The 24,584-nt window shown below is 37.4% G+C and overlaps 1 protein-coding gene across 1 annotated transcript in view; it reads right to left on the bottom strand.

Annotated features, from left to right (window-relative positions):
* Positions 1-22,725, bottom strand: part of RAB18 (RAB18, member RAS oncogene family) — a 36,774-nt gene extending 14,049 nt beyond the window's left edge. Inside the window, exons 1-2 of the mRNA XM_080811756.1 lie at positions 22,469-22,725; positions 17,062-17,117 (exon numbers count right to left, since the gene is read on the bottom strand). Of these exons, the coding sequence (XP_080667882.1) occupies positions 17,062-17,117; positions 22,469-22,536 (124 nt within the window). The 5' untranslated portion in view covers positions 22,537-22,725. The remainder of the gene's footprint in view (positions 1-17,061; positions 17,118-22,468) is intronic.
* Between the last annotated feature and the right edge of the window lie 1,859 nt (positions 22,726-24,584).

Raw genomic sequence — 24,584 nt, 5'->3', positions numbered from 1 at the left:
TTTCTTGTTGTTCATTTGGGCTTGCACTTTTAATAGTTAACTCAGGTTTTTTAAAGTAGTCTTTTTAAGGCAGATGAGTATTTCAGTTAAAACTAGACATTACAGTCAATAAAACCTTTAAAACAAGCAGTAAATGGAACATGAAAGTTTACCAAAGGTAATATCAACTGTATTATACAGAGATACTCATCAGTGAGAAATCAGAACACATCAATGGAATCATCTGCCATGTCAGAAGTAAAAAGCAATCAACAGAAACTAACTCAAAACTAACAAAGATGGGGTGCCTGGGTGGCTCACTGGGTTAAGCCTCTGCCTTCGGCTCAGGTTGTGATCTCAGGGCCCTGGGATCGAGCCCCACATCAGGCTCTCTGCTCAGCAGGGAGCCTGCTTCCCCCTCTCTCTCTGCCCGCCTCTCTGCTTACTTGTGATCTCTCTCTCTCTGTGTCAAATAAATAAAATCTTAAAAAAAAAAAAAAACTAACAAAGATGCTGGAATTAGCAAACAGGAAATTAAAAACTAGTTTAAACGTACAGCACATGTTGAAAAAGTGAAGTAGACGTGAGAGATTAAAAAGACTCAAATCAAACATCTAGAGATGAAATGACAATGTCTGAGATGTAAATTACATGGGATGAGATTAACAAAAATCAGACATCACAGAATAAAACATAAGTGAATATGAAGACACAGCAATGAGTGCCTGGATGGCTCAGTCCGTTTAGCAGCTGCCTTCGGCTCAAGTTATGATCCTGGGGTTTGGGATCAAGCCCCATGTCAGGCTCCCTGCTCAGTGGGGATCGTGCTTCTCCCCTCCCTCGCTCTCCATCCCTCCCCCAAGCTTGTACTCTCTCATTCAAATAAATACATAAAATATTTTAAAATAAATGAGTAAAAATCAAAATCGATGAAACAAAAATAATTGGTTCTATAAGGAAAAAAATCAATACACTGATAAATTCTAGCCAAAGTGATCAGGAGAAACAAAAACAAAAACTGCCATTAAAAAAATGAGAAAGATCACATCACTACAGATGGCACAGAGGTTAAAAAGCTACCAAGGAAATGTTATAAACAAGTTCATACCAAAAAACTTGACAATCCAGATGAAATGTCAATTTCCTTCAAAGATTAAAAACTATCAGAACTGACTCAAAAAGAAATAGACCACAAAATACCTAAACAAAAGGAAATCAAAACATGTCCCTATAAAAAATCAGCTAAACCCAAAAGGCAGCAGTGATGGAGGAAACAAGGGAAAAAACTCTGTAAGACATACAGAAAACAAACAGTAAAAGGTCAGAAGTAAATCTTTCCTAATCAGTAATTATATTAAAGGCAGAGATTAGCAGAATATATATAAATATAATATATAAGTATATACATAAATATATATAAAAGATCCAACTGTATGCTGTCTATGAGAGACTCATACACCAAAGGAAAGATCCCAATAAATATGAAGCAAACATTTACATAACAGAAAGGAGAAATACAGTATTAGTTTTAGATTTTAATATGCCACTTTTAATAATAAATAAAACAACCAGAGAGATAAGACAGAAATAGGACTTTTGAACAACAATACAAACCAGTAAGACCCAATAGAACATTCTACCCAACAACATCAGAATAAAGTTTTCTCAAGCGCACATGAAACATTCTCCAGGACAGACCACAAGTTGTCTACAAAACAAGTATTAATAAATTTTAAAAGAGGGGCGCCTGGGTGGCTCAGTGAGTTAAAGCCTCTGCTTTCGGCTCAGGTCATGATCCCAGGGTCCTGGGATCGAGCCCCGCATCGGGCTCTCTGCTCTGCAGGGAGCCTGTTTCTCCCTCTCTCTCTGCCTGCCTCTCTACTTACTTGTGATCTCTGTCAAATAAATAAATAAAATCTTTAAAAAAACAAAAAAAAATAAATTTTAAGAGACTAAACTCATATGAAGTATTTTTTATCATAATGTAATGAAACTAGAAATTGGTAACAGAAAGAAAACTGGGAAATTCACAAACGTGTGCAAATTAAATAACACCCTTTTAAATAACAACTAATAGACTAAAGAAGAAATTATAAGAAAAATTAGAGCCTACTCTGAGACAAATGAAAACACAGTACACCAAAACTTGAGATGTAGCAAATGCAGTGCTAAGAGGGAAACTTATAGCTATAAACACATACATTATAAGAGAAGAAATACCTCAAATCAATAACCTAAGTTTATACCTTAAGGAACTAGAAAAGAAGAGCAAACTAAGTGCTATAAAAGGAAGGAAATAATAAAGATCAGAACCAAGATAAAGGACAAAGGGAACTGATACACAATAGAGAAAAATCCATGACCAAGGGCTGGGGTTTTTTTTTTTTTTTGGTTTGTTTTTACAAAAAGATCAAGAAAACTGACAAGCTTTTAACTAGATAAGGAGAAGAAGAAGATTCCAATTACAAAACTCAGATATAAAAATGGCGACATTACTACTAATTCTACAGACAAAAAAGATTATAAGAGAATATTATGGACAATTATATACCAATAAGCTGGATAAACTAGATGAACAAATTCCTGAAAACACATAATTGACAAAATTGACTTATCAAGGAAAAGAAAATCTGAAGAGACCATTAGTAATCAAAAACATCCCAACAAAGAAAAGCCCAGGACCAGAAAGTTTCACTGACAAATTCCACCAAATATTTAAAGAGTTAACACCAATCTTCACTTTTCAAAAAACGGAAGAGAAAGGAACACTTTCAAGCTCATTCTAAGAGGCTAGCACTATTCTGATACCAGAACCAAAGATGTCACAAATAAAGAAAACTACAGACCAATATCCCAGAGGAATACTGAAGCAAAAATCCCCAGCAAAATACTAGCAAACTTAATTGAGCAGCCTACTAAAAGGATTACACACCATAATAAAGTGAGTTGTATTTTTGTAATATAAGACTGGTAGATTACGAGCAAATCTATCAAAATAATATATCCCATTAAAGAATGAATGGGGGGGAAAACACATGATCATCCCAATTCATGCAGAAAAAGCATCTGACAAAACTCAACATCCTTTTATGATTTAAAAAAAAACAAAAACAATCAACAAACTAAGAACAGAACAAAATTTCCCTAACGTGATAAAGGCTATATAAAACTCATAACTAGGGCTCCTGGGTGGGTCAGTGAGTTAAGCCTCTGCCTTCAGCTCAGGTCATGGTCTTAGGGTCCTGGGATTGAGTCCCGCATCGGGCTTTCTGCTCAGCGGGGAGCCTGCTTCCCTCTCCCTCTGCCTGCCTCTCTGCCCACCTGTGATCTCTCTCTGTTGGATAAATAAATAAAATCTTAAAAAAAAACAAAAACCTCATAACTAACATATTCACTGGTGAAGGACTGACAGCTTTCCCCACAGATCAGAACAAGACAAGGACATCTACTCTCACCTCTTCTATTTTACAGATTACTGGAAGTTCTCGTCAGAGCAATCAGGCAAGAAAAGGAAATAAAAGGCATCCGTATTGGAAAGGAAAAAATAAAATGACTTCTGTTCAAAAACATGATCTTATATACAGAAAATCCTAATTCTAATACATACATACATACACACACACACACAAACACACACCCCAAACAAACAAAAAAACCTGTTAGAACAAATGAATTTAGCAAAGTTGCAGGATATAAAATCAACATGCAAAAATCAATTGCATTTCTATACACTAGCAATGAACAATCCAAAAAGAAAAATTTTAAAAACCAATCCATTTACAGTAGCATCAAAAAGAAAATAATTGGGAATAAATTTAACCAAGGACTTTTAGGCCTGTACACTGAAAACTACAAAACACTGCTGAAAGAAATAAAAGAAGACATAAGTAGAAAAAGTGTATTTATGAGTTGGAAGACTAAATATTGTTAAGATGACAATACTACCCAAAGCAATCTACAGTTTCAACACAATACCTATAAAAATTCCAACAACTTTTTTTGCAGAGAAGAAAAAACTGATATTCAAATTAATATAGAGCAAGCAGTACTGAATAGCAAAACAATACTGAAAAAGAAGAATGCAGTCTAAAGACTCACACTTTCCAACCTCAAAACTTACTACACAACTACAATAATTAAAGCAGATGGTACTAGCATAAGGACAGACATTTAAACCAATGGAACAGAAGAGATAGCCTAGAAAAAACCCCTAACATAGAAAGCCAATTGATTTCCAGCGAAGGAGCCAAGACCATTCAATGGGGAAAGGACGGTCTTTTCAACAAATGGTCCTGGCAACAGTGAATATCCATATATAAAAGAATGAAGTTGGACCCTTACCTTCTACCACATGCAAAAGTTTACACAAAATGAAAAAGACATGAATGTAAGAACTAAATCTTTAAAATTCTTAAAAGAAATTATTGGGAAAATTTTTCATGACACAGGATGCAGAAATGATTTTTTGGGTATGACACCAAAAGCACGGGCAACAACAACAACAACAAAAAGATAAACTGGACTTCATCAAATTTACAAACTTATGTGCATCAGAAGACACTATCAAGAGGACAAGACAAACCACAGAGTAGGAACTATTTGCAAATCATATAGCTGACAAGAGATTAGTATCACTAATATATGAAAAACTATAATTCAAAAACAGTAACAAAATAACCTAATTCAAAAATGGGGAAAGGATTTGAATAGACATATATACAAATGGCCAATAAGCACATGAAAAGATGCTAAACATCATTACCCATTAGGAAAATGCAAATCAAAAATCAAAACTACATGAGATACCATTCTTCATACCCATTAAGATAGCTATTAAAAAAAAATAACAAAAGGTGACAAGGATATAGAGAAACTGGAACCCCTGTGCGTTGCTTGTTGGAATGTAAAATGGTAGAGTCACTGTGAAAAATAAGTCTGATGTTTCCTCAAAAAGCTAAAAATACAATTACCATATCATGCAGCAATTTCACTCTTAGGTATATACCCAAAAAGAAGTAATAGCAGAAACTCAAAAGATACTTGCATAACAATGTTGATAGCAGTATTACTCACACCACAAGGCTGAAGCAACTCAAGTGCTCATGAATAGATGAAGATAAACAAAATGTGGTTTTTACATATCATGGAACGTTATTCAGTCATAAAATGGAATGAAATTCTGATATATGCTACAACATAGATGAACCTTGAAAACATTAAGCTAAGTGAAATAAGCTACTCATAAAAGGACAAATATTGTGTAATTCTAGAATAGGCAAATTCATAAAAGCAGAAGACAGAACAAAGGTTACCACAGGCTGAGGGGAAAGTGGAGTGAAAGCTATTGTTTAATTGGTACAGAGCTCCTGTCTGAGGTGATGAAAAAGTTCTGAAAACAGACAGTGGTGATGGTTGCAAAACAAAGCAAATGTACTTACTGACACTGAACTGTAAACTTAAAAATGGTTAAAATGGTAAATTTTATGTTTATTTTACCACAATAAAAAATAAATAGGTAACTGGAGAGTCCTGCATCTATTAAAGAAATTGAATCTGTGATTAAAAACCTTTCCATGAAAAAAATTTCAGGCCCAGAGTGAATTCTACTGAACATTTAAATAATAATCCATTCTAAACAAACTCCTCCAGAAACATGAAGAAGGGTGAATACTTTCTTAGTCACTCTATCAATTGTACATTACCGTGATACCAAAACCAAAGACATTATAATTAAAAGCTATATAGACTAATATTCTTCATGACTCAGATGAAAATCCTAAACAAAATTTTATCGTAACTAATCCAAATATGTATAAGAGAACAACACATCACAACCAAGTGAGTGTTATCCTAGGAACAAAAGGCTGACTTAACACTGAAAAAAATCAATAGGGACTTTACTACATTAAACTAAAAAAAGAAATTTCATATGATCATCATCAAATGCAGGAAATGCACTTAACAAAATCCAACATGCATTCCTGATAACACCTCTCAGCAAACTAGAAACTGAAGGGTAATTTCTCAACCTGATAAAGGGCATCTATGAAAAACATACAGCTAACATCATACTTAATGGTAAAAGACTGAATATTTTTCCTCTTCATACCAGGAATAAAAGACAAATACCAGCCCTCTTCACTTTTTTAAGAAAAACAAAAACAAACCAAAACACCTTTTTTTAAAAGCCAGGGCAGTAAGACAAGAAATAAAAAGAACCCAGATTGGGACAAACCATAAAAGACTCAATCTCAAAAAACAGACTGAGGGTTGCTGGGGTTGGGGGGACGGGAGAGGGTGGTGGGGATATGGACATCGGGGAGGGTATGTGCTATGATGAGTGCTGTGAAATGTGTAAACCTGGCGATTCACAGACCTGTACCGCTGGGGATAAAAATACATTATGTTTATTAAAATAAATAAATAAATTAAAAAAAAAAAAAAGGAACCCAGATTGGAAAGAAAAAAAACGTAGAAATTCAATGGAACCTACAGGATTAAAAAAAATTAAATAAAAAAAACTCCTAGAACTAATAAGCAAGTTTAGCAAGGTTGGAGGATAGAAACTAAATGTTTAAAAAAAATCTATTGTATTTCTATATATCATCAATGAATAAAGGATTTTTTTTATTTTAACATTTTTAATAAAACTCTATTAAATACTTAGGGCTAAATCTGACAAAAGATGTAAAAGACATATAACCACTCTGAAAGAAATTTTGAAAGACCCAAATGACTGGAGACACATAATTTGTTCTGTGATTTTAAGACTCAGTGTTGTTAAAAGGTCAATTCTCCCCCAATTGATCTATATAGAATCAATGCAACCCCTATAAAAATCCTAGAAGGCTTTTATTTATTTATTTATTTAAAGATTTTATTTATTTATTTGACAGAGATCACAAGCAGGCAGAGAGGCAGGCAGAGAGAGAGAGGAAGGGAAGCAGGCTCCCCGCTGAGCAGAGAGCCCAACGCGGGGCTCGATACCAGGACCCTGGGATCATGACCTGAGCCAAAAGCAGAGGCTTTAACCCACTGAGCCACCCAGGCGCCCCGAAGGCTTTTATTTTTTAATCAACAAACTGATTCTAAAATTCATTGGGAAATACAGACACTAGAGTCAAAATAACTCTGAAAAGAGTAACAGAATCGGTAGACTAAGAATACATGATTTCTAGGCCTACTATAAAGCTACAGAAATCAGGACAATGAGTCACTGACACAGACAAATAGATTAATGGGATAGAATAGAGTCCAGAAATAGACTCACCATATATAAACAACCAAGTTTTTAGAAAGGCGCAAAAGCTATGCAGTGCAGAAAGGACAGTCTTTTCAACGAATAGTTTTAGAACATATAAGGGGGAAAAAAAAGGAAAAGAACAGAACTTCGATTCATATGCTTTACACTGTATACAAAAATTAATTCAAAATGAATCACAGACCTAATGTAACACATGAAACTATACAACTTCTAGAAGAAAACACAGAGAAAAATCACTGCAACGCTCTGTTAAGCAGAAAATATAACACTGAAAACATTCATTAGAAAAAACTGACAAATTGGATTTATCAAAATAATAAACTTCTGCTTTTAGAAATAAACTGTTAAAGAGAATGACAAGAGGAGCCACAGTCCAAGAAAATATCAGCAAAGCATATATCATGTAATAAGGGGTTCATATGCATAATATAAAAAGAACTCTCAAAACTCAACAATAAGAAAAAATAAAAAATGAACAAAAGATTTATTCATATCACACACACTCAAAATACAGCTCAATAGATAGCAAATAAGAACTTTTAAAAAGACTTTTATTTTTATTTTTACTTACTTATTTGTTTGACAGAGAGAGACAAAATACAAGCAGGCAGAGCAGCAGACAGAGGAAGAGGGACAAGCAGGCTCCCTATGAGCAGGGAGCCCGATGCAGGGCTTGATGCCCGGACCCTGGGATCATGACCTGAGCTGAAGACAGATGCTTAACGGACTGAGCCAACCAGGCGCCCCAGCAAATAAGAACTTTAAAGACACTCAACATCACTGGTCATTAGACAATGCAAATTAAACCACAATGAGACTACCAACACATACACACCTATCAGAATGGTTAAATTTTTAAAGTCTAATCATGCTAGGTATATCAGGTGAGGATGTGGAAACAGGAACTTTTATATACTGCTAGTGGATATGTAAAATGACACGATCACTTTATTAAGAAATGGATGAACTATTTTCCAAACTTAAACATGCATTTACCATATGATCCAGCAATCCTATTACTGGGTATTTACTCTAAAGAAATAAAAATTTATATTCATATAAAACCCTGTACCTAAATGTTTACTACAGGTCTATTCATAACCACCAAAAAGTGGAAACAATCCAATGTCCTATAAAAAGTGGATGTGAGACATCCACAAAATGGAATATAACCCAGCAGTAAAAAGAAACAAACTACTGGCATGCAAGAGCTTGGATACAGCTCAAAGGCAATATGCTAAGTGAAAAAAAGTCTGAAAAGTTTACATTAGATATTCCATTTATAGGACATTCTCAAAAAGATAAAGTTATGGTGATGAAGACTGGCCAGTGGTTGCCAGAGGCTAGAGGCAGGGGAAAAGTATGACTAAAAAGACACTAGTTTTTTAGAATGATGGACTGCTTCATATCCTGACTGTAGTAATGATTAAATAACTATATACATTTGTATAACACATGTTAAAATTCAAAAAACTATATACCAGAAAGAGGTCAGTTTTACTGTACGGTAATTAAAAAAAAACAAAAACACTGTCTACTCTTATGCTACGAATATAAAATATAAAAAAATATTTTCTAAAAGAATAAATTACCAGAGAACATGTATTACAAAATTTCTGCTTCTTTCTGATTTATGATTTACTTTGCTACTAAGTCCAAGATTGATTCTGTAAAACTGTTCCATGCGCTTTTGAAGTAATGAGTTCTTCACTCAAAAGATTTGATTGGGGCACCTTGATGGCCCAGTTGGTTAAGCGACCAACTCTTGGTTTCCGCTCAGGTCATGATCTCAGAGTCATGAGATTTGAGCCTTGTGTCAGACTCCACATTTAGCACAGAGTCTGCTTAAGACCCTCTCCCTCTCCTTCTGTCTCTTCCACCCCCATCCTATCCCCCTACCCCAGCCAGGATCTCTATCTCGATTAAATAAATAAATCTTTAAAAAAAAAAAAAAAAGTGTTGACTAAGGGGTGTCTAGCTGGCTCTGTCAATAGAGCATGCAACTCCTGACCTTGGAATGGCAAGTTCAAGCCCCACGGTGGATGTAGGGATTTTTAAAATTAAAAAAAAAAAAAAAAAAAAAAGATTTATCAATTGTGTTATTCTATTTTCCTATGGTCTCATTTGTGTCTTCTGGATTTATTTAATTATGAAAGAGATTTAACAAGTCTCCTAATACAACTGTATTTTCATCAAACTCTCATGTTTTGAACAGGTTTTGCTCTTATACATAACATCTATGTTTGGTGCCTACTTGTTATGATTGTTACAGCTACTTTGTTAATTAACTGGGCCTCTCATTATTACATACTATCTTATTTCATTATATCCAGTGCATTAACCTTAAATTCTACTCTAAATTACATTATATCACCACCTCTGTTTTTATATTGTTTGCATTTGCCTGGCTCATCCCTTTATTTTCAACCTTTCATTATTTAAGTACTCTTCAATTCCATCTGACAATGTGAGTTACTAGAATTGGACCTATTCACATGTAATTAACTGACATATTTTAATTCTGTTGCTTCCTTCTTCTGTTCAACATTTTTGACATTCTGTTCAAATCTGTGTTTGATCCTTTTTATTTCTGTATTACTACGTCGTGATTAAAAGAATACCAAGTTAGGGACATCTGGGTGGCTCAGTTGGTTAAGCGGCTGCCTTCAGCTCATGTCATGATCCCAGCGTCTTGGGATCGAGTCCCACATCCGGCTCCTTGCTCGGTGGGGAGCCTGCTTCTCCCTCTGCCTCTGCCTACCACTCTGTCTGCCTGTGCTCGCTCTCTCTCTCTAACAAATAAATAAATTTTTTTAAAAAATTAAAAAAAAAAAAAAGAATACCAAGTTAGAAGTTAGGAGGCTGGGTTTAGTATCTGCTCTCTTACTGAGGTCTAGACAGGCAGAAGCTTAACCTCCTTAAGTCAGTTTCCTCCTTCTCATCAAGGAATATAAAAATTCCTGCTTTACCTGCTAGTTATTTTGGAAGGAGGGAGGGTGAGAACATCAGGGTAAGATGGCATCAAGAGGGGTACTATAAAAGCTTTAAGGATCCCATGGAGAAACAATTATGAGGACCTAGATCCCCAAAACTGAGTTTACAAACTTTAAAAGTATCAACAATAAAATAAGGTAAGTGCTCTGCTACCCCAGAGGACAGAGTAAATATATTTTAAGAGTTGAGAAGGAAGGAAAGCTGGGCGTGAGAAAAGATGTACAAAACCTTATGAAGATTAAAGTTTCTGAGATGAAGAATAACGTGGGAAGCCAGGGATTTTTTGATGACTACTTAAAGGGAGATATACAGTATGATAGTTTTATAGCAAAAAGTAACAGCGAGATAAAAAATGTTTAGGGGGGCACCTGGGTGGCTCAGTGGGTTAAGCTGCTGCCTTCGGCTCAGGTCATGATCCCAGGGTCCTGGGATCGAGTCCCGCATCGGGCTCCTTGCTCGACAGGGAGCCTGCTTCTCTCTCTGCCTCTGCCTGCCTCTCTGTCTACTTGTGTGCGTGTGCTCTCTCTATCTCTCTTACAAATAAATAAATAAAATCTTAAAAAAAAATACTATTAAAAAAATGTTTAGGGAGGGGCACTTGGGTAGCTCAGTTGTTAAGCAGCTGCCTTCGGCTCAGGTCATGATCCTAGGGTCCTCAGATTGAGCCCCCCATCGAGCTCCCTGCTCAGCAGGAAACCTACTTCTCCCTCTCTACTGCCCCTGCTTGTGTTCTCTCTCTCTCTCTCTGTCAAATAAATAAATAAATAATCTTTAAAAAAAAATAACAAGCCAAAAGTAGAAAGGAGAGAAAGAAAAAATAAAGCAATTTCTCAAACAATTAAATAAATATATTCCTCAGGGTGCCAGGGTGGCTCAGTCAGTTAATGTCCAACTCTGATTTCAGTTCAGGTCATGATATCAGGGTTGTGAGATCAAGTCCTGTATCGGGCTCTCCACTGAGTGTGGAGCCTGCCTAAGATTTTCTCCCTCTCCCTCTGCTCCTCCCCCCACTTGCATGTGCTCTCTCTTCTCTCTCTCTCAAACAAATAAAAAAAAACTTTAAAGAAAAAGTAGAGAACTTGTTTCAAATTTTAATTTAAAGAAATAAATTTTCTAATTTTTTTTATTTGAAAAATGTTTTACTCAAAGCACTTTTTATTCTCAGTCACCTAAAACAAGGTACATTAAAAAATAAAAAACTTTTAAAAAGTAAATAAAAACTTTAACATGAAGCAAATTTTGCCAATTTAATAAGCTTATATAAAATCAGTGTAACTAATTTCCATAAGCAGAAAAAGAAACCTGATGCCTTTTGTTTTTCCAAACATCCCCTTGAAGCAAAAACAAAAAACCCAGTCAAAATATTCTTATAATTGTGTGTGTCTGTGTGTGTTGTGTATGTGTGTGTGTATTTTTATGTCAGAAATATTATCTTAGATTATACGTTTAAATATTTGTTGTCTCATTCTATTTCTTCTTCTGAGATTCAAATATACATATGCTGAATTTCCTTTTCTAATTTCCATATCATTTTTTTTCTCCAATGTGTTTTAACATTTTCATTCATTCTGGTAAATTCTACCCACTTTTTCCATTTTCAGCTTCTATTGTCTTTTATTTTGTTTTTCACAGTCTCTACTATCCCTTGTGATCCTTCTAATTTCACCTTTATTTCAGTGATGGTTTTATTTTCTTACCTTATTTTTCTTTCCTCTCCATCAGCCTACACTGCATTTTCTCATGCAGTCTCACTATCTCTTCTCGAACTCTTGTACCACTGCTTTGTGCTTTCAGTGGTAAATACTTCCAAAAACTGTTTTACATTCATAGCAAAACAGCTAGGCATGATTTTCATCTTCTCTACAGAAATATTTTTTCTGCTGAGTATTCATCTGTCTGTTGTTTTTCTGCTACTTTCTTTCTTTTTGATTCTTGAGTGGTCGGGGTGGCCTAAAGCTGAAATCCTTTTCATAATTCATCTTTAAAGGAGGTGAAGTTTTTCTGGACAAGCTATTTGTAAGAGATTCATGCAGAAGGCTACAGTGGTTCTAGTTCTTGACCATCAAAACTATGTTTTGGTTCAAGGTTTCATATGAGAATCATTTAAGTTTTTCTATTTGTTAGTTTTTTTACTTTTCAACAACCAATGGAGATAGGCAGTCTTGAGGTTTTCAAAATGAAAAGCCATTACTTCCCATACTGCTTCAGAGACAGACAAATGTAAAAATGTCTTGTTTGTGTGATTCTTTGTTTGGCTTCATCTCAACTTCTTAGAATCAAACCAGGTGCAGGAAAACTCCTGCCATTAGCTTAAAAAAACAAAACAAAACAAAACAAACAAACAAATAAGAAAACCCATTCTGCTTTCGCAAATAAGGGATTTAGGCTTTGCATCTCAGGGTGGGCCTCTCAGGTTCGTGAAGCGTCTCTTGCTGGTTCCAGGCTCTGCGGCTGTGGCATCCTCACTCTACTTCTTCCCACAGACAGCCTGCTTAGACTCATTGCGTTTGGCAGCCATTCCACCTATTTTGTGGCCTAGGGTTTTTAGCTTTCTTCTATTTTAGTGGAATATGGGGTTTGTGTTTTAGTTTGTCCCTCTCTTTGTTGTTATTCTAGTTAACCACCAGAAAGCAAAAGAAGAAAATGCCAACTTTACTGTACTGTCCTCGGATTCAAAATCCAACAATTATGTTAAAAGAGTATTTTATACAAGACTGAAACTTGAATGTCTCGCTATATTACTGAAAGATAAAGGTGTGTCTTCCTATTGGACAGCTCTGTATAGAAGAATGAAGCTTGACCATTCTCTTACACCATACACAAAGATAAACTTGAAATGGATAAAAGACCTCAACGTGAGGCAGAAATCTATCAAAATCCTAGAGGAGAACGCAGGCAGTAACCTCTTCGACATCGACCTCAGCAACTTCTTTTAAGACATATCTCCAAAGGCAAAGGAAACAAAAGCAAAAATGAACTTTTAGGACTTGATCAAGATAAAAAGCTTCTGCACAGCAAAGGAAACAGTCAACAAAACAAAGCGGCAACCCATGGAATGGGACAGGATATTCGCAAGTGACACTACAGACAACGGGCTGGTATCCAAGATCTATAAAGAACTCCTCAAACTCAACACCCCAAAAACAGATAATCATATGAAAAAATGGGCAGAAGACATGAACAGACACTTCTCCAAAGAAGATATACAAATGGCTATCAGACACATGAAAAAATGTTCATCATCATTAGCCATTAGGGAGATTGAAATCAAAACCACATTGAGATACCACCTTACACCAAGTTAGAATGGCCAAAATCAACAAGACAGTAAACAACAAGTGTTGAAGATATGGAGAAAGGGGAACCCTGTTATACTGTTGGTGGGAATGCAAGTTGGTGTAGCCACTTTGGAAAACAGTGTGGAGATACCTTAAGGAATTAAAAATAAAGCTACCCTAGGACCCTGCAATTGCACTACTGGGTATTTATGCCAAAGATACAGATGTAGTGAAAAGAAGGGCCATCTGTACCCCAACGTTCATAGCAGCAATGGCCACAGTTGACAAACTGTGGAAAGAGCCAAGATGCTCTTCAACAGACGAACGGATAAAGAAGATATGGTCCATGTATACTATGGAATATTATGCCTCCATCAAAAAGGGTGAATACCCAACTTTTGTATCAACATAGACAGGACTGGAGGAGATTATGCTGAGTGAAAAAAGTCAGGCAGTGAGAGTCAATTATCATATGGTTTCACTTAGTTATGGAGCATAAGGAATAACATGGAGGACATGGGGAGAAGGAAAGGAGAAGGGAGTTGGGGGAAATCAGGAGGGGGAAATGAACCATGAGAGACTGTGGACTCTTGAGAAACAAACTGAGAGTTTTGGAGGGGAGGGGAGGCTGAGCCTGGTGGTGGGTATTAAGGAGGGCACGTACTGCATGGAGCACTGGGTTTGGTGCATAAACAATGAATTTTGGTACACTGAAAAAATAAAATAAAATTTAAAAATATAATAAAAAAAAGAAAGAAAGAAAAAAGAAAAAAAAGGTGTGCTTTCCTTACTATTTTATAAGTAAAATACTAATTTTCCACAAAACGCTGATTTTTACAAGGCCATTAGCAACTGAACTAATTGTTTTAGTTTAAGAGTTCATGTATATATTAGTTATAACCTCAGGCAGAAAATAATCTGATGCCTAAATGTAAAAGATACCTTCCAAGACCCAGAGCCCATTTGGGGAACAAATTATGTACATCATTAGTAAGCCACAATCTTCGACAAAAAGACAAAGCCTTTTTAATAATGAGGACAATACATAATTTGTCATTGTCCAACTCTCCAGATTTCATTTGGGTTTGAAATGAAGACAGATAACTTTATATCATATATTGATCATTCCCTTAGTAAAATTTTAACTCTAGGCAAATTCATTTTCCTGCCAGTTACTACTCTTCTACTCCTTGCTATCCATTGCTAGGCATGTACTGAGTGAAATGAAGTTTTATTACAAATTGTTTAAAAAACAAATAATAGGGCTCCCTGCTCAGCGGGGAGCCTGCTTCCTCCTCTCTCTCTCTCTGCCTGCCTCTCTGCCTGCTTGTGATCTCTGTCAAATAAAAAAAAAAAAGAATCTTAAAGAACAAATAATATATCAAAGCCAAATTAAAATAGATTTTAAATTACTAGTGTTTTAAATGATTCCTTTTCACACACATAAATGTAAATCTGTAAAAGTTTATATGCCACACAAAAGCTAAATAATGCCTGGTATAACCTATTAAACATTTAGAGGCACTATGAATTCATATTGATAAAAAGAAACAAAAAAGACCTCTTCCTTGCAGAATTCTAAATAAGAAATATAGACAGAATGATGGAATCTAAAAAATCACTGTTTGACAACCACCATAGTTAGAATGACAGGGTGACATTTTAAAGAAATTTAGCATGTATCACCTTAAGTAACAAAAGTCCCATCACCAATCATGGTACAAATATATGGTACAAATACACACCATGCTCTGAGAAGCACTTTGTGGAATTCCCACCAAAAATCCATAAACTGAATCTAACCACAAGGACATTTTTGACAGATGCAACTGAAGGATGCTCTACACAACTGAGCTGGTGTGTACTCAAAAAACGTCAAGGCCAGGAAAGACAAAGAAAGATCAAAGAACTGCCCAGATTAAGACACTGAAGAGAAATAACAACTAAACTCAGTTGTGATCATGGACTGGATCCTGGACCAGAAACAATTTTTTTTCTTTTGCTAAGTAAGACATTAGGGGGACAATTAATGAAATCTGTCTGTATACAGCAGAACTACATCCATGTTCATTCAGGAAATACACATTAAAGTATTTAGAGGTTAATCTTGTCTGCAATTTTACTCTCAATTCAAAAAAACCAAGAACACTGTGTGTGTGTGTGTGTGTGTGTGTGTATTTAGAGAGAGCATGATAAAGCATATGTGATAAATATTAACATTTGGGGACATATAAGAATTCTTGTACTATTTTTACAACTTTTCTCTAGTACGAAATTACTTAACATTTGAAAAAAAGAAAAAAATACAAATCCACACACATAATAAATGAAAACAAAGCCAGTTAAGAGAAACTCTTTATTTTCCCTAATAATAATGCTAGGATCATATTTATTACATTCCACTCAACAGATCATGAAATTTTAGAACTGTAAGAAAAACACATTGTCTCTCACCAAAACTCTTCCATTTATCGGTGAAAACAGTGAGATTAAAGGACTTCCTCAAGATCTAGACAACTGGTTTAAGGCAGAGCCAAGACGACGCCCCTACTCTGACTCAGCTGTTTCACAATGCAAGCTGTCTCTTGATACCTTTATATTGTCATCTACTCCCTGAACATGGTATACACACACTAAATAGCTCAATCTTCTCATATATTCTAGTGAGCTAATGGGGCAAACCACTTTCCAGCAATCTAAATTTCATTTTAAAAAGGCATTTAGGGGGGCGCCTGGGTGGCTCAGTGGGCTAAAGCCTCTGCCTTCGGCTCAGGTCGTGATCCCAAGATCCTAGGATCAAGCCCCACATTGGGCTCTCTGCTCAGCGGGGAGCCTGCTTCCTCCTCTCTCTGCCTGCCTCTCTGCCTACTTGTGATCTCTGTCTGTCAAATAAATAAATAATAATTAAAAAAATAAAATAAAAAATCCTCTATGGTCTGCCTGTTCATTCCTCCCTCCCCCACAACCCCCGGCAACCACTGATCTTTGTACATTTTAAATAAATAAATAAATAAATAAATAGGCATTTAGGTATTATTGCTCCTAATGATATTTAATAACTAATGTCAGTAAACATGTGAGTTCACAATATACACAGGATATAGTAGCAAATGCTAAAAATGCAGAATTAACACACTCTACTATTAGGTGATACTGGTAGGTCCTTGATGATAGACACCAAGTCCATATTATTCATCATTATAACCCCACCCTTAGGAGAGTGCCTGACAGATAATAAATACTCAGATAACTGCATGTTGCTAAATGAAAGGGAATCCATAGTACAAGAAAAAAATGTACGTACAGACAATCGTAATATCCGCGGCGTTAACCAAGTGCCATGAAACAACAAATGAGTTATTTTTGCTTGATGAGATCTACAAAGACTCCAGAAATGCAATGAAACTAGTTAAGCCTCAAAAGACAAAGAATTCAAAAGACATGGAAGCAATGGGGTGGTAGATGGAAGGTAGAAAAAATTAAATAAAACATACTGAAGGCAAGAAAATACCTGGCATTTCTACTGAACTTTAAACACAGGCTTACCTATCGTTGCGGCAAGTTCTGGATCAAAAGTATCATCTGTGAACCTCAAGAGCAGGCTAAAAAAGATGTTAAAAAGAGAGATTAGAAATTTGTCTTTTCTCCTAACCATTTTGCAAATGTTCACGATTATTACATTTTGTCACAAATTAGACACAGATAATGGGCGCCTGAGTGGCTTAGTCGTGATCCCAGAGTTCTGGGATCGACCTCCACATTGGGCTCCCTGCTCAGTAGGGAGTCTGCTTCTCCCTCTGCCCCTCACCCCATTCGTGCTTGCTCTCTCGCTCAAACAAATAAAATCCAAAGAAAAAAGGGCCTCCTTTAAAAAATAAATTAGACACAGATAAGAATAGCTGATGTAGGTCTGCTCCCACAAATACTACCTCACTGCAGGTACATAAAGAGGGTTTAAATTATTGGAAAGGCAATGAAAGAATCCCAAGAGCAAAGCAGTTTACTTAGTACACTCCCCATGCTCTCCTACACAATTCCCAAGTGTGAAAAGATTTGGGTTTGGGTTTGATTTTTAACTATAATGGTATATCCTTGTGAGAAAATTGAATCAGCAACACATCATACTGCAACATGGACAAAACGGGTGAAAATCAGTCTCCTGGAATGCAACAAATTAATTTTTTGTTCAAATCTGATGTGCACTATACTCTGAATTCAAGTGAGACAGAAAGCTGTGAAAATCTATCATTTGGTAACAAGTAGTAATAGGACTACTATTACTATTACTAAGCGGGAAGAAAACATAGTTAAAAGTGAAGGTAGATCACATGAGAGCCAGAGGAGGTACACTCTAGCAAATGCTAGGTAGGGTGTATGAAATCAAGTACGAAGGGAGTTCTGAAAGCTTTTATTTAAAAAAAAAAAAAAAAAAAAGAATGGAAAGAACTGCTCCGCATTTTGAAAAGTTAATGCCAGCAAAAAAAATGCAAGAAAATTAATCGAAGACAACTGCCATGGTTATGGTGAGAGAGATAAGAAGGACTAACCCTAGGAAATAGCAAAGGAACTAGAAAGAAAGAGATGAAATAATAGCAAAAGACACCGTATGAGCAGGAATTTAAGAAACAAGACAGAGGATCACAGGGGAAGAGAGGAAAAAGTGAAACAAGAAGAAACCAGAGAGGGAGACAAACCATAAGAGACTCTTAATCATAGGAAACAAACTGCGGGTCACTGGGCAGAAGGGGAATGAAGAGATGGGTAACTGGGTGAAGGGCACTGGGGAAGGTATGTGTTGTAATGAGCACATACAATAAGACTGATGAATCGCAGACCTGTATCCCTGAAACAAATAATACATTATATGTTACTTAATTGAATTTAAATTTTTTTTTTAAAAAGACATCATATGAGGGCGCCTGGGTGGCTCAGTGGGTTAAGCCTCTGCCTTCGGCTCGGGTCACGATCTCAGGATCCTGGGATCAAGTATATTCCAGAATTATTTATTTAATATAAGGTGGAAGTGTCAATTATTAGACGCCCTTCAAAAATGCAGTTTAAGCTTTTGTTAAAGCCCTAGATTTATAAAATTAATCAATCTTTGTTCACATTATCTCCTTCAATAGGACAAGACTGTTCTATCGACCTGCATGCATTAACAAAATCAAGGATATAGCTATCAGATGTCTGAAATGCAAAAAAATTTATGCATATTTCTGTAGGTTGTAATTATTACTGCTAGAGATTTTTTTTTCCCCCAGAGTATAATACAACACATAATGGCCTTTTGGTATTCAAAATCCAGTGCCATTAATTGTATTTAAAAGATTAACTCTCCCTTTTTTGGTTTTGCTTTCTTGGGTCTATCATGAAACCAGCACCACCAGATTTTCCACTTAACATTGTACCCTCTTGACTATAACTTTGTTTATTCCAATGTGAGTCAGGTGACAACACTAACAAGAATCTTAAAAGACTGCACTTGTAAAAAATTTTCTTCTCTCCCCAACAGTAAGTTTTTAAATTAACAAAAGTAAAAATTTCACTAAAAATTTAGTTACTCATATTTAAGAATGGAAAAGGTAAGTATCCATTCGTAGTCACCACACTAAATAGTATTACATAAAAGAAACTTGCAGAGTAGCAGTGGCAGTAGTAATAATAATACCAGAATAATACAAATAATAACAATGGTATTGGCCATTATTTATTGAACATCAACAATGTGCCAGACACTTGAGCCAGCGTTTCTTCTTACGTAATTGCTAATCCTTATGATAATCCTTGTCATTAAAGGTCCTTTGTCAGGAAAGGCAGGGAACTGATAACGGTACAAAGCAACAAATTTTAATACTGGCTCTAAATGTAAGGAGATCTTAGCCAGGGGTATACTGTTAGCTGGAAATGTATTCAAAACTCTATGTGATGGTTTTTTCTAGGCAGAGTCTATTTCTCTGTTAAACTTTTTAAAGACTCCACAACCAGAAAATGATTAAGAACCATGCTTTAAAGGATATATAGTTAAGCATTCATATTTTCAAAGTCAAAGGAACAAAACACTCTCCACACAGAGCTACAGGTAGAAGGAGTAACTACCTCCGTATCATTTAGAGGAAACCAAATTTATAATAAACAGTGTGATCATAAATAGTCTGCGTTTCTTAATTTACACCTGAAATTGGCCAAAAAGGATGTGGACACACAGAGACACAGAAGGACAGCAATTTAATTAACAGAAAGGTCTCTATAACCCCTCCCAGTTTCTGAAACACTTTGCTACTTCTTTACTTCACCATGGCTAGCCACAGTTAAATCTTACACATTTAACGTTAGATAAGGTTTGAGGGATTTCTATTCCAACCTCATTTTTCAAATAAAAAAGAAGACCTAGAGTGTTCAAGTATCACACACAAGGTCACACAAGTGGCAACACCAGTTTCATAATCTTGATCTCCTGGCTGCTACCACACATGCTCATCACACTCCAACAGTCTGAAATAAACTGGAAAAATAACCCACTAATTTGAATCACTTAAGATGTCCTTTCTTGTGCAACAATACAAATGGTATTTCACTTCCCTTAACTCTAGATCTGTAAAGAAACAAACTTACTGGTCAGAACAACCCTCAGAGATTATATCCCGGACAAATGTTTGTGTACTAACTCATCTTAAAAAGAACAGGCTTCTATGTTAGTAGAGTCATTTATTCTCATCATACCCAGAAAGAGTAAGTGTTCAAGGTTGTTTTCCATAGCAGAGCACATGCACCAATAATGTTCACCTAGCTAGAAAAATAAGCCTACTTTCTCCCTAAACATAATCCTTTCTTGAAAGAGGTAAAGGTTAAAATTTTGCAGTGAGTAGCTGAAAATTCACCATTAAGTACTGAGAAAAGTTTGGAGCAGATTAGATCCAAACAAGTTTGTCTGAAGGGAGGGAACTAAGGAAACCAATAAATCCGCCTAACTGATTTAACACTAAAGGAAGAACCTCAATTACGTAAACACTCTAAACTTCCAGAAAATTTACCACAGTTAACTGGTCATCCATCCAATACCTTTAGGAAAATGCTGCCAACCAAACTTGGATTGGGCTGAACCACGTGAAATGACATTCAACCATTCCTGACTTCAAAATCAGCCATTTCATATGCCTTAACCTAAATGAGGATCACATCTCAAGAAAGAAAGATCACGAGGCTATAGAAGTCCTATTAAGACAATGCTCAAAATATTAACTTTTTAACCCTCAAACAGTGATCATGAAAAGTACTTTATTCAGTCCTTTATTTTTTTAAAAATTTTATTTATTTCTCTGAGAGAGAGAGAGAGAGAGCATGAGCCAGGGGAGGGGCAGAGAAGGAGACTCCCCTCCGAGCAGGGAGCCTAAGGCAAGGCCAATCCCACAGCTCTGGGATCATGAACTCTAGGATCAAGGACTGAGCCAAAGGCAGACACTTAACTAACTAAGCCACCCAGGTGCCCTATTCAGTCCTTTAAATAATGCATACATACACACACATACACACTCCCCATACTATTTTGCTATCCCACAGTATTTCATTAATTCATTCCTTGTTATGTACAAGTCCCTCACTCCAATATACACTGAGGTAAATGAGAAAAAGTAGAAAATTATTAAATGAGGAAAAATTAGAAAGCATACTGTCACACTTTTAAAGTATAAAAAATTGCAGAACATATTACAGAACAAAATTCAAATTAAAGAAGTACAACTTGGGGCATCTGGGTGACTCAGTAGCTAAGTGTCCGCCTTCGGATCAGGTCATGATCCCAGGGTCCTAGGATCGAGCCCCGTATAGGGCTCCCTGCTCAGCGGGAAGCCTGCTTTTCCCTCTCCCACTCCCCCCTGCTTGTGCTCCCTCTCTTGGTGTATCTCTATCAAATAAAGAAACAAAGTCTTTAAAAAAAAAAAAAGGTACAACTTGATGAAGCGATCTGAAAGATAAGTTTAGCAGCAGATGTAGCTAAAATATGAAATTACAGCTCCTGGAATTGGAATACTGTTTAAAAATCAAGACAGCCAAGAACAGAACCTAGTGATCATCATCATCATCATCATCATCATCATAAGATGACAAGGAGAACTTTACCTGGAGAACTTTGTTCTAAGGCTTGGATGAAATCACAACCCGCTTGCAACACTCACTGGGCGTCATTGTTCTTACCTGATACTCAACTACTGTCAATTATTCTTTTCCCTCCAGAAAAAGTCAAGAAAGAATACACCAAACACTAATTGGCTCTTTCACCTCTACACGATGCGGCAGAATGCGAAGGAACAATGACACTTTATTCTCAAAGGCGGTCCAGAGCTTAAACTCTAGCATCTCCGACTAAAGCGAATTACTCAAGTAGTCAGAAGACCAAAGAGTTCTTTCACAGCTGACTCAGAGGCAGAGAGAGAAGCGGCAATGGGCGGCACCGAAACAGGCCAGGAATGTGACCCACGGCGTCGCGAAACTTCCTGAGTGGAATACTACGTAGTCAGAGAAAGCCTGACAGAAGAACCAAAGTGCTGAAGTTACAACTCAACTCGCGGGGTGACAGTGAACCTGAACCCCAGGGCCGAGTCCGGGCTCCGCTCCCGGCCACACTCGGGCCCGAACCCGCCCGCCACGCCCTGAGCTCCTCGGCAGCGAAGCCGCCGACCGAGAGGCGGTCCTCGGAATTGTTTTTGTCTTTGGTACGACAGGACGGGAACGTATCCAGACAAGTCGGGCCTGCCAGGGGCCGACAACCAGGCGGGCGCTGGGGGCAGGGGCTGCAGGACCGCGCGGCGGAGAGGCCCGGGAGAAGCAGCAGAGCCCGCCCCCAGCCCGGCCCGCACCGGCCGCCGCCTTTACCGTTCCCGACGCGGCCCAGCAGACAGCGGCCACGGAGGCAGAGAGCGCCCCGCCGCCCTCGTCACCGCCCGCAGACCCGCCTCACCTAGACTTGCCCACGCCACTCTCGCCGATGATAAGGATCTTCAGGGTGGTCAGCACGTCCTCGTCCATCCTGACGCTGCTCCGCTCTGAGCCCAGCTGGCCACCCCGTTCCGGTTCTCAACCCTTCACCGGAGAGAGGGGCCCGCGCATGCGCAGCGCTGCACGTCTGCCACCTTCCTTTCTCCCCGGGTGTTTAGGTTGCAGAAGCCCCGGTCGCCCCAGTTCCGCCTTGGGGAAGCTCTGCGTCTGCGCAAACTCAGTGTCCCAGGCGTCTTTCCGGAGAGCTTATTCCATCCTCTGCGCAAGCGCAGATGGGGAGGGCCGCGTGTGATTTGCTCTCTGTTGTAGGCGGTTACGCCTCCCCTGCCCTAACCTAACCCTCCTTCAGTGGTGTATTTGGGAAAGGACTGAGCTGGCAGAGCATAACGCTCTTTTATTTCAGCAGCTGCTCGTAACAGGTGCATTGCAATAGGAAAAGCTTGTGCTTGAAGGCAGATATCTTAAATTTAGGTCCCAATGCTACCTGATGAGGGATTGAAGCAGGAAAATGTTCACCCTTAGACCAAAAGGCTGACCTGCGGCCTGCATAGTTTTGATAGGGTTCAAATATGTGCTGCTTGCTATAGTCTTATGACTATATGTATGTCTTACTGGTGGCTAATATTGAACTGAATGATAAGCACCAGAAAAATCTTGTAAAAGTAGTTCCAGGAGTAGAAACAGGAAGAAAACATTTATGATCTAGTATTCTCTGCACGTCTCTCCTCCCTCTTGAGCACGAAGCATACAACCACCAGCATCATACAGCAAAAAGTACAGCCCTTTCTGCTCACGGGTCCTGTCCCCATGCTACTTAAATAAACTCCTTACGCTGCACCATACAACTCCTCAAGAATTCTCTCTTGACTGTTGTGCTCAGAAACCCCACACCATACCATACAACATTAGATACATTATCTAGCCTTCTGAGCCTATTTCCTGTCTCACAGTCAAACCCAATGATACTTCTTCGAATAATATTGACTTTTAAAATTGTTGCAAAAATTAAATGAGATAATTAATGAACACACTTTGTAAACTCAAGTGCTCTGTAAAAGGTGCAATTGGGTGTTATTAACCTCCTGGCTTAGCTTCTGTTAGGTTAAAGACTAGTACCTGTCACATGTCAGTTCACTGTGAAAGGGAGATGTAAATGTCAGATCAGGTGCATACAAACCTCTGTTGGTGCAACTTCAAGCCAACTACTGCTCCTCATTAGAACTGCTACCCCTATAACTGCAGGAATTGTAGGTACATGCTTTGTCTTCTTCACTAATCTGCAAATCTTCGTGAAAGTACCAACCCTCGCATATGTTTAGCAAAGTGCCTGGTACATGGCAGACACTAAATGAACATTAGCTCTCAAATCTTATTTTCTTTTTTTTTAAAGATTTTATTTATTTATTTGACAGACAGAGATCACAAGTAGGCAGAGAAGCAGTCAGAGAGAGAGGAAGGGAAGCAGGCTCCCCGCTGAGCAGACAGCCCGCTGTGGGGCTCGATCCCAGGATCCTAGGATCATGACCTGAATCGAAGGCAGAGGCTTTAACCCACTGAGCCACCCAGGCACCCCCAAATCTTGTTTTCTTAATACTTGCAGCTAATGCCAGATAACAATAGATATCTCATTAGAGAATATATAAATAAAATTTAGAATAAATTTTAAAAACTAATTTTTTCAAATACCTAGAAAAGCTTTTCTGCCAGACAACCAAATGGCTCCCTCATTTCCTTCAGGTCTTTGCTGGAATGTTGCCTTTGCTCAAATGAGTCCTTCTCCGTCCCTACTACTGAAATGTGCAAATCCTTCCAACAATCCCTATACCTTTTTGCATTATTCTTCTGCAGAGTCCTTACCATGCTCCTGTGCCCTATATATTTTACTATTTTGTTGACTGTGTAGTCTTACCCAACAGAAGGGAAGCTTCATGAAGGCGATTTTTGTCTGTTTATTGTTACATCTTTTGCATCTGAAAGTTACTGGCATAGAATATGTGCTAAATAAATATTTGGGTTTATTTAAAAGATTTATTTATTTATTTATGAGAGAAGCGTATCTGCATGAGTGGGGGGGAGGG

Source organism: Martes martes (assembly GCF_963455335.1).
Source record: "Martes martes genome assembly, chromosome: 8".
NCBI lineage: Eukaryota > Metazoa > Chordata > Mammalia > Carnivora > Mustelidae > Martes > Martes martes.
This window is presented reverse-complemented; position numbering and strand designations above follow the sequence as displayed.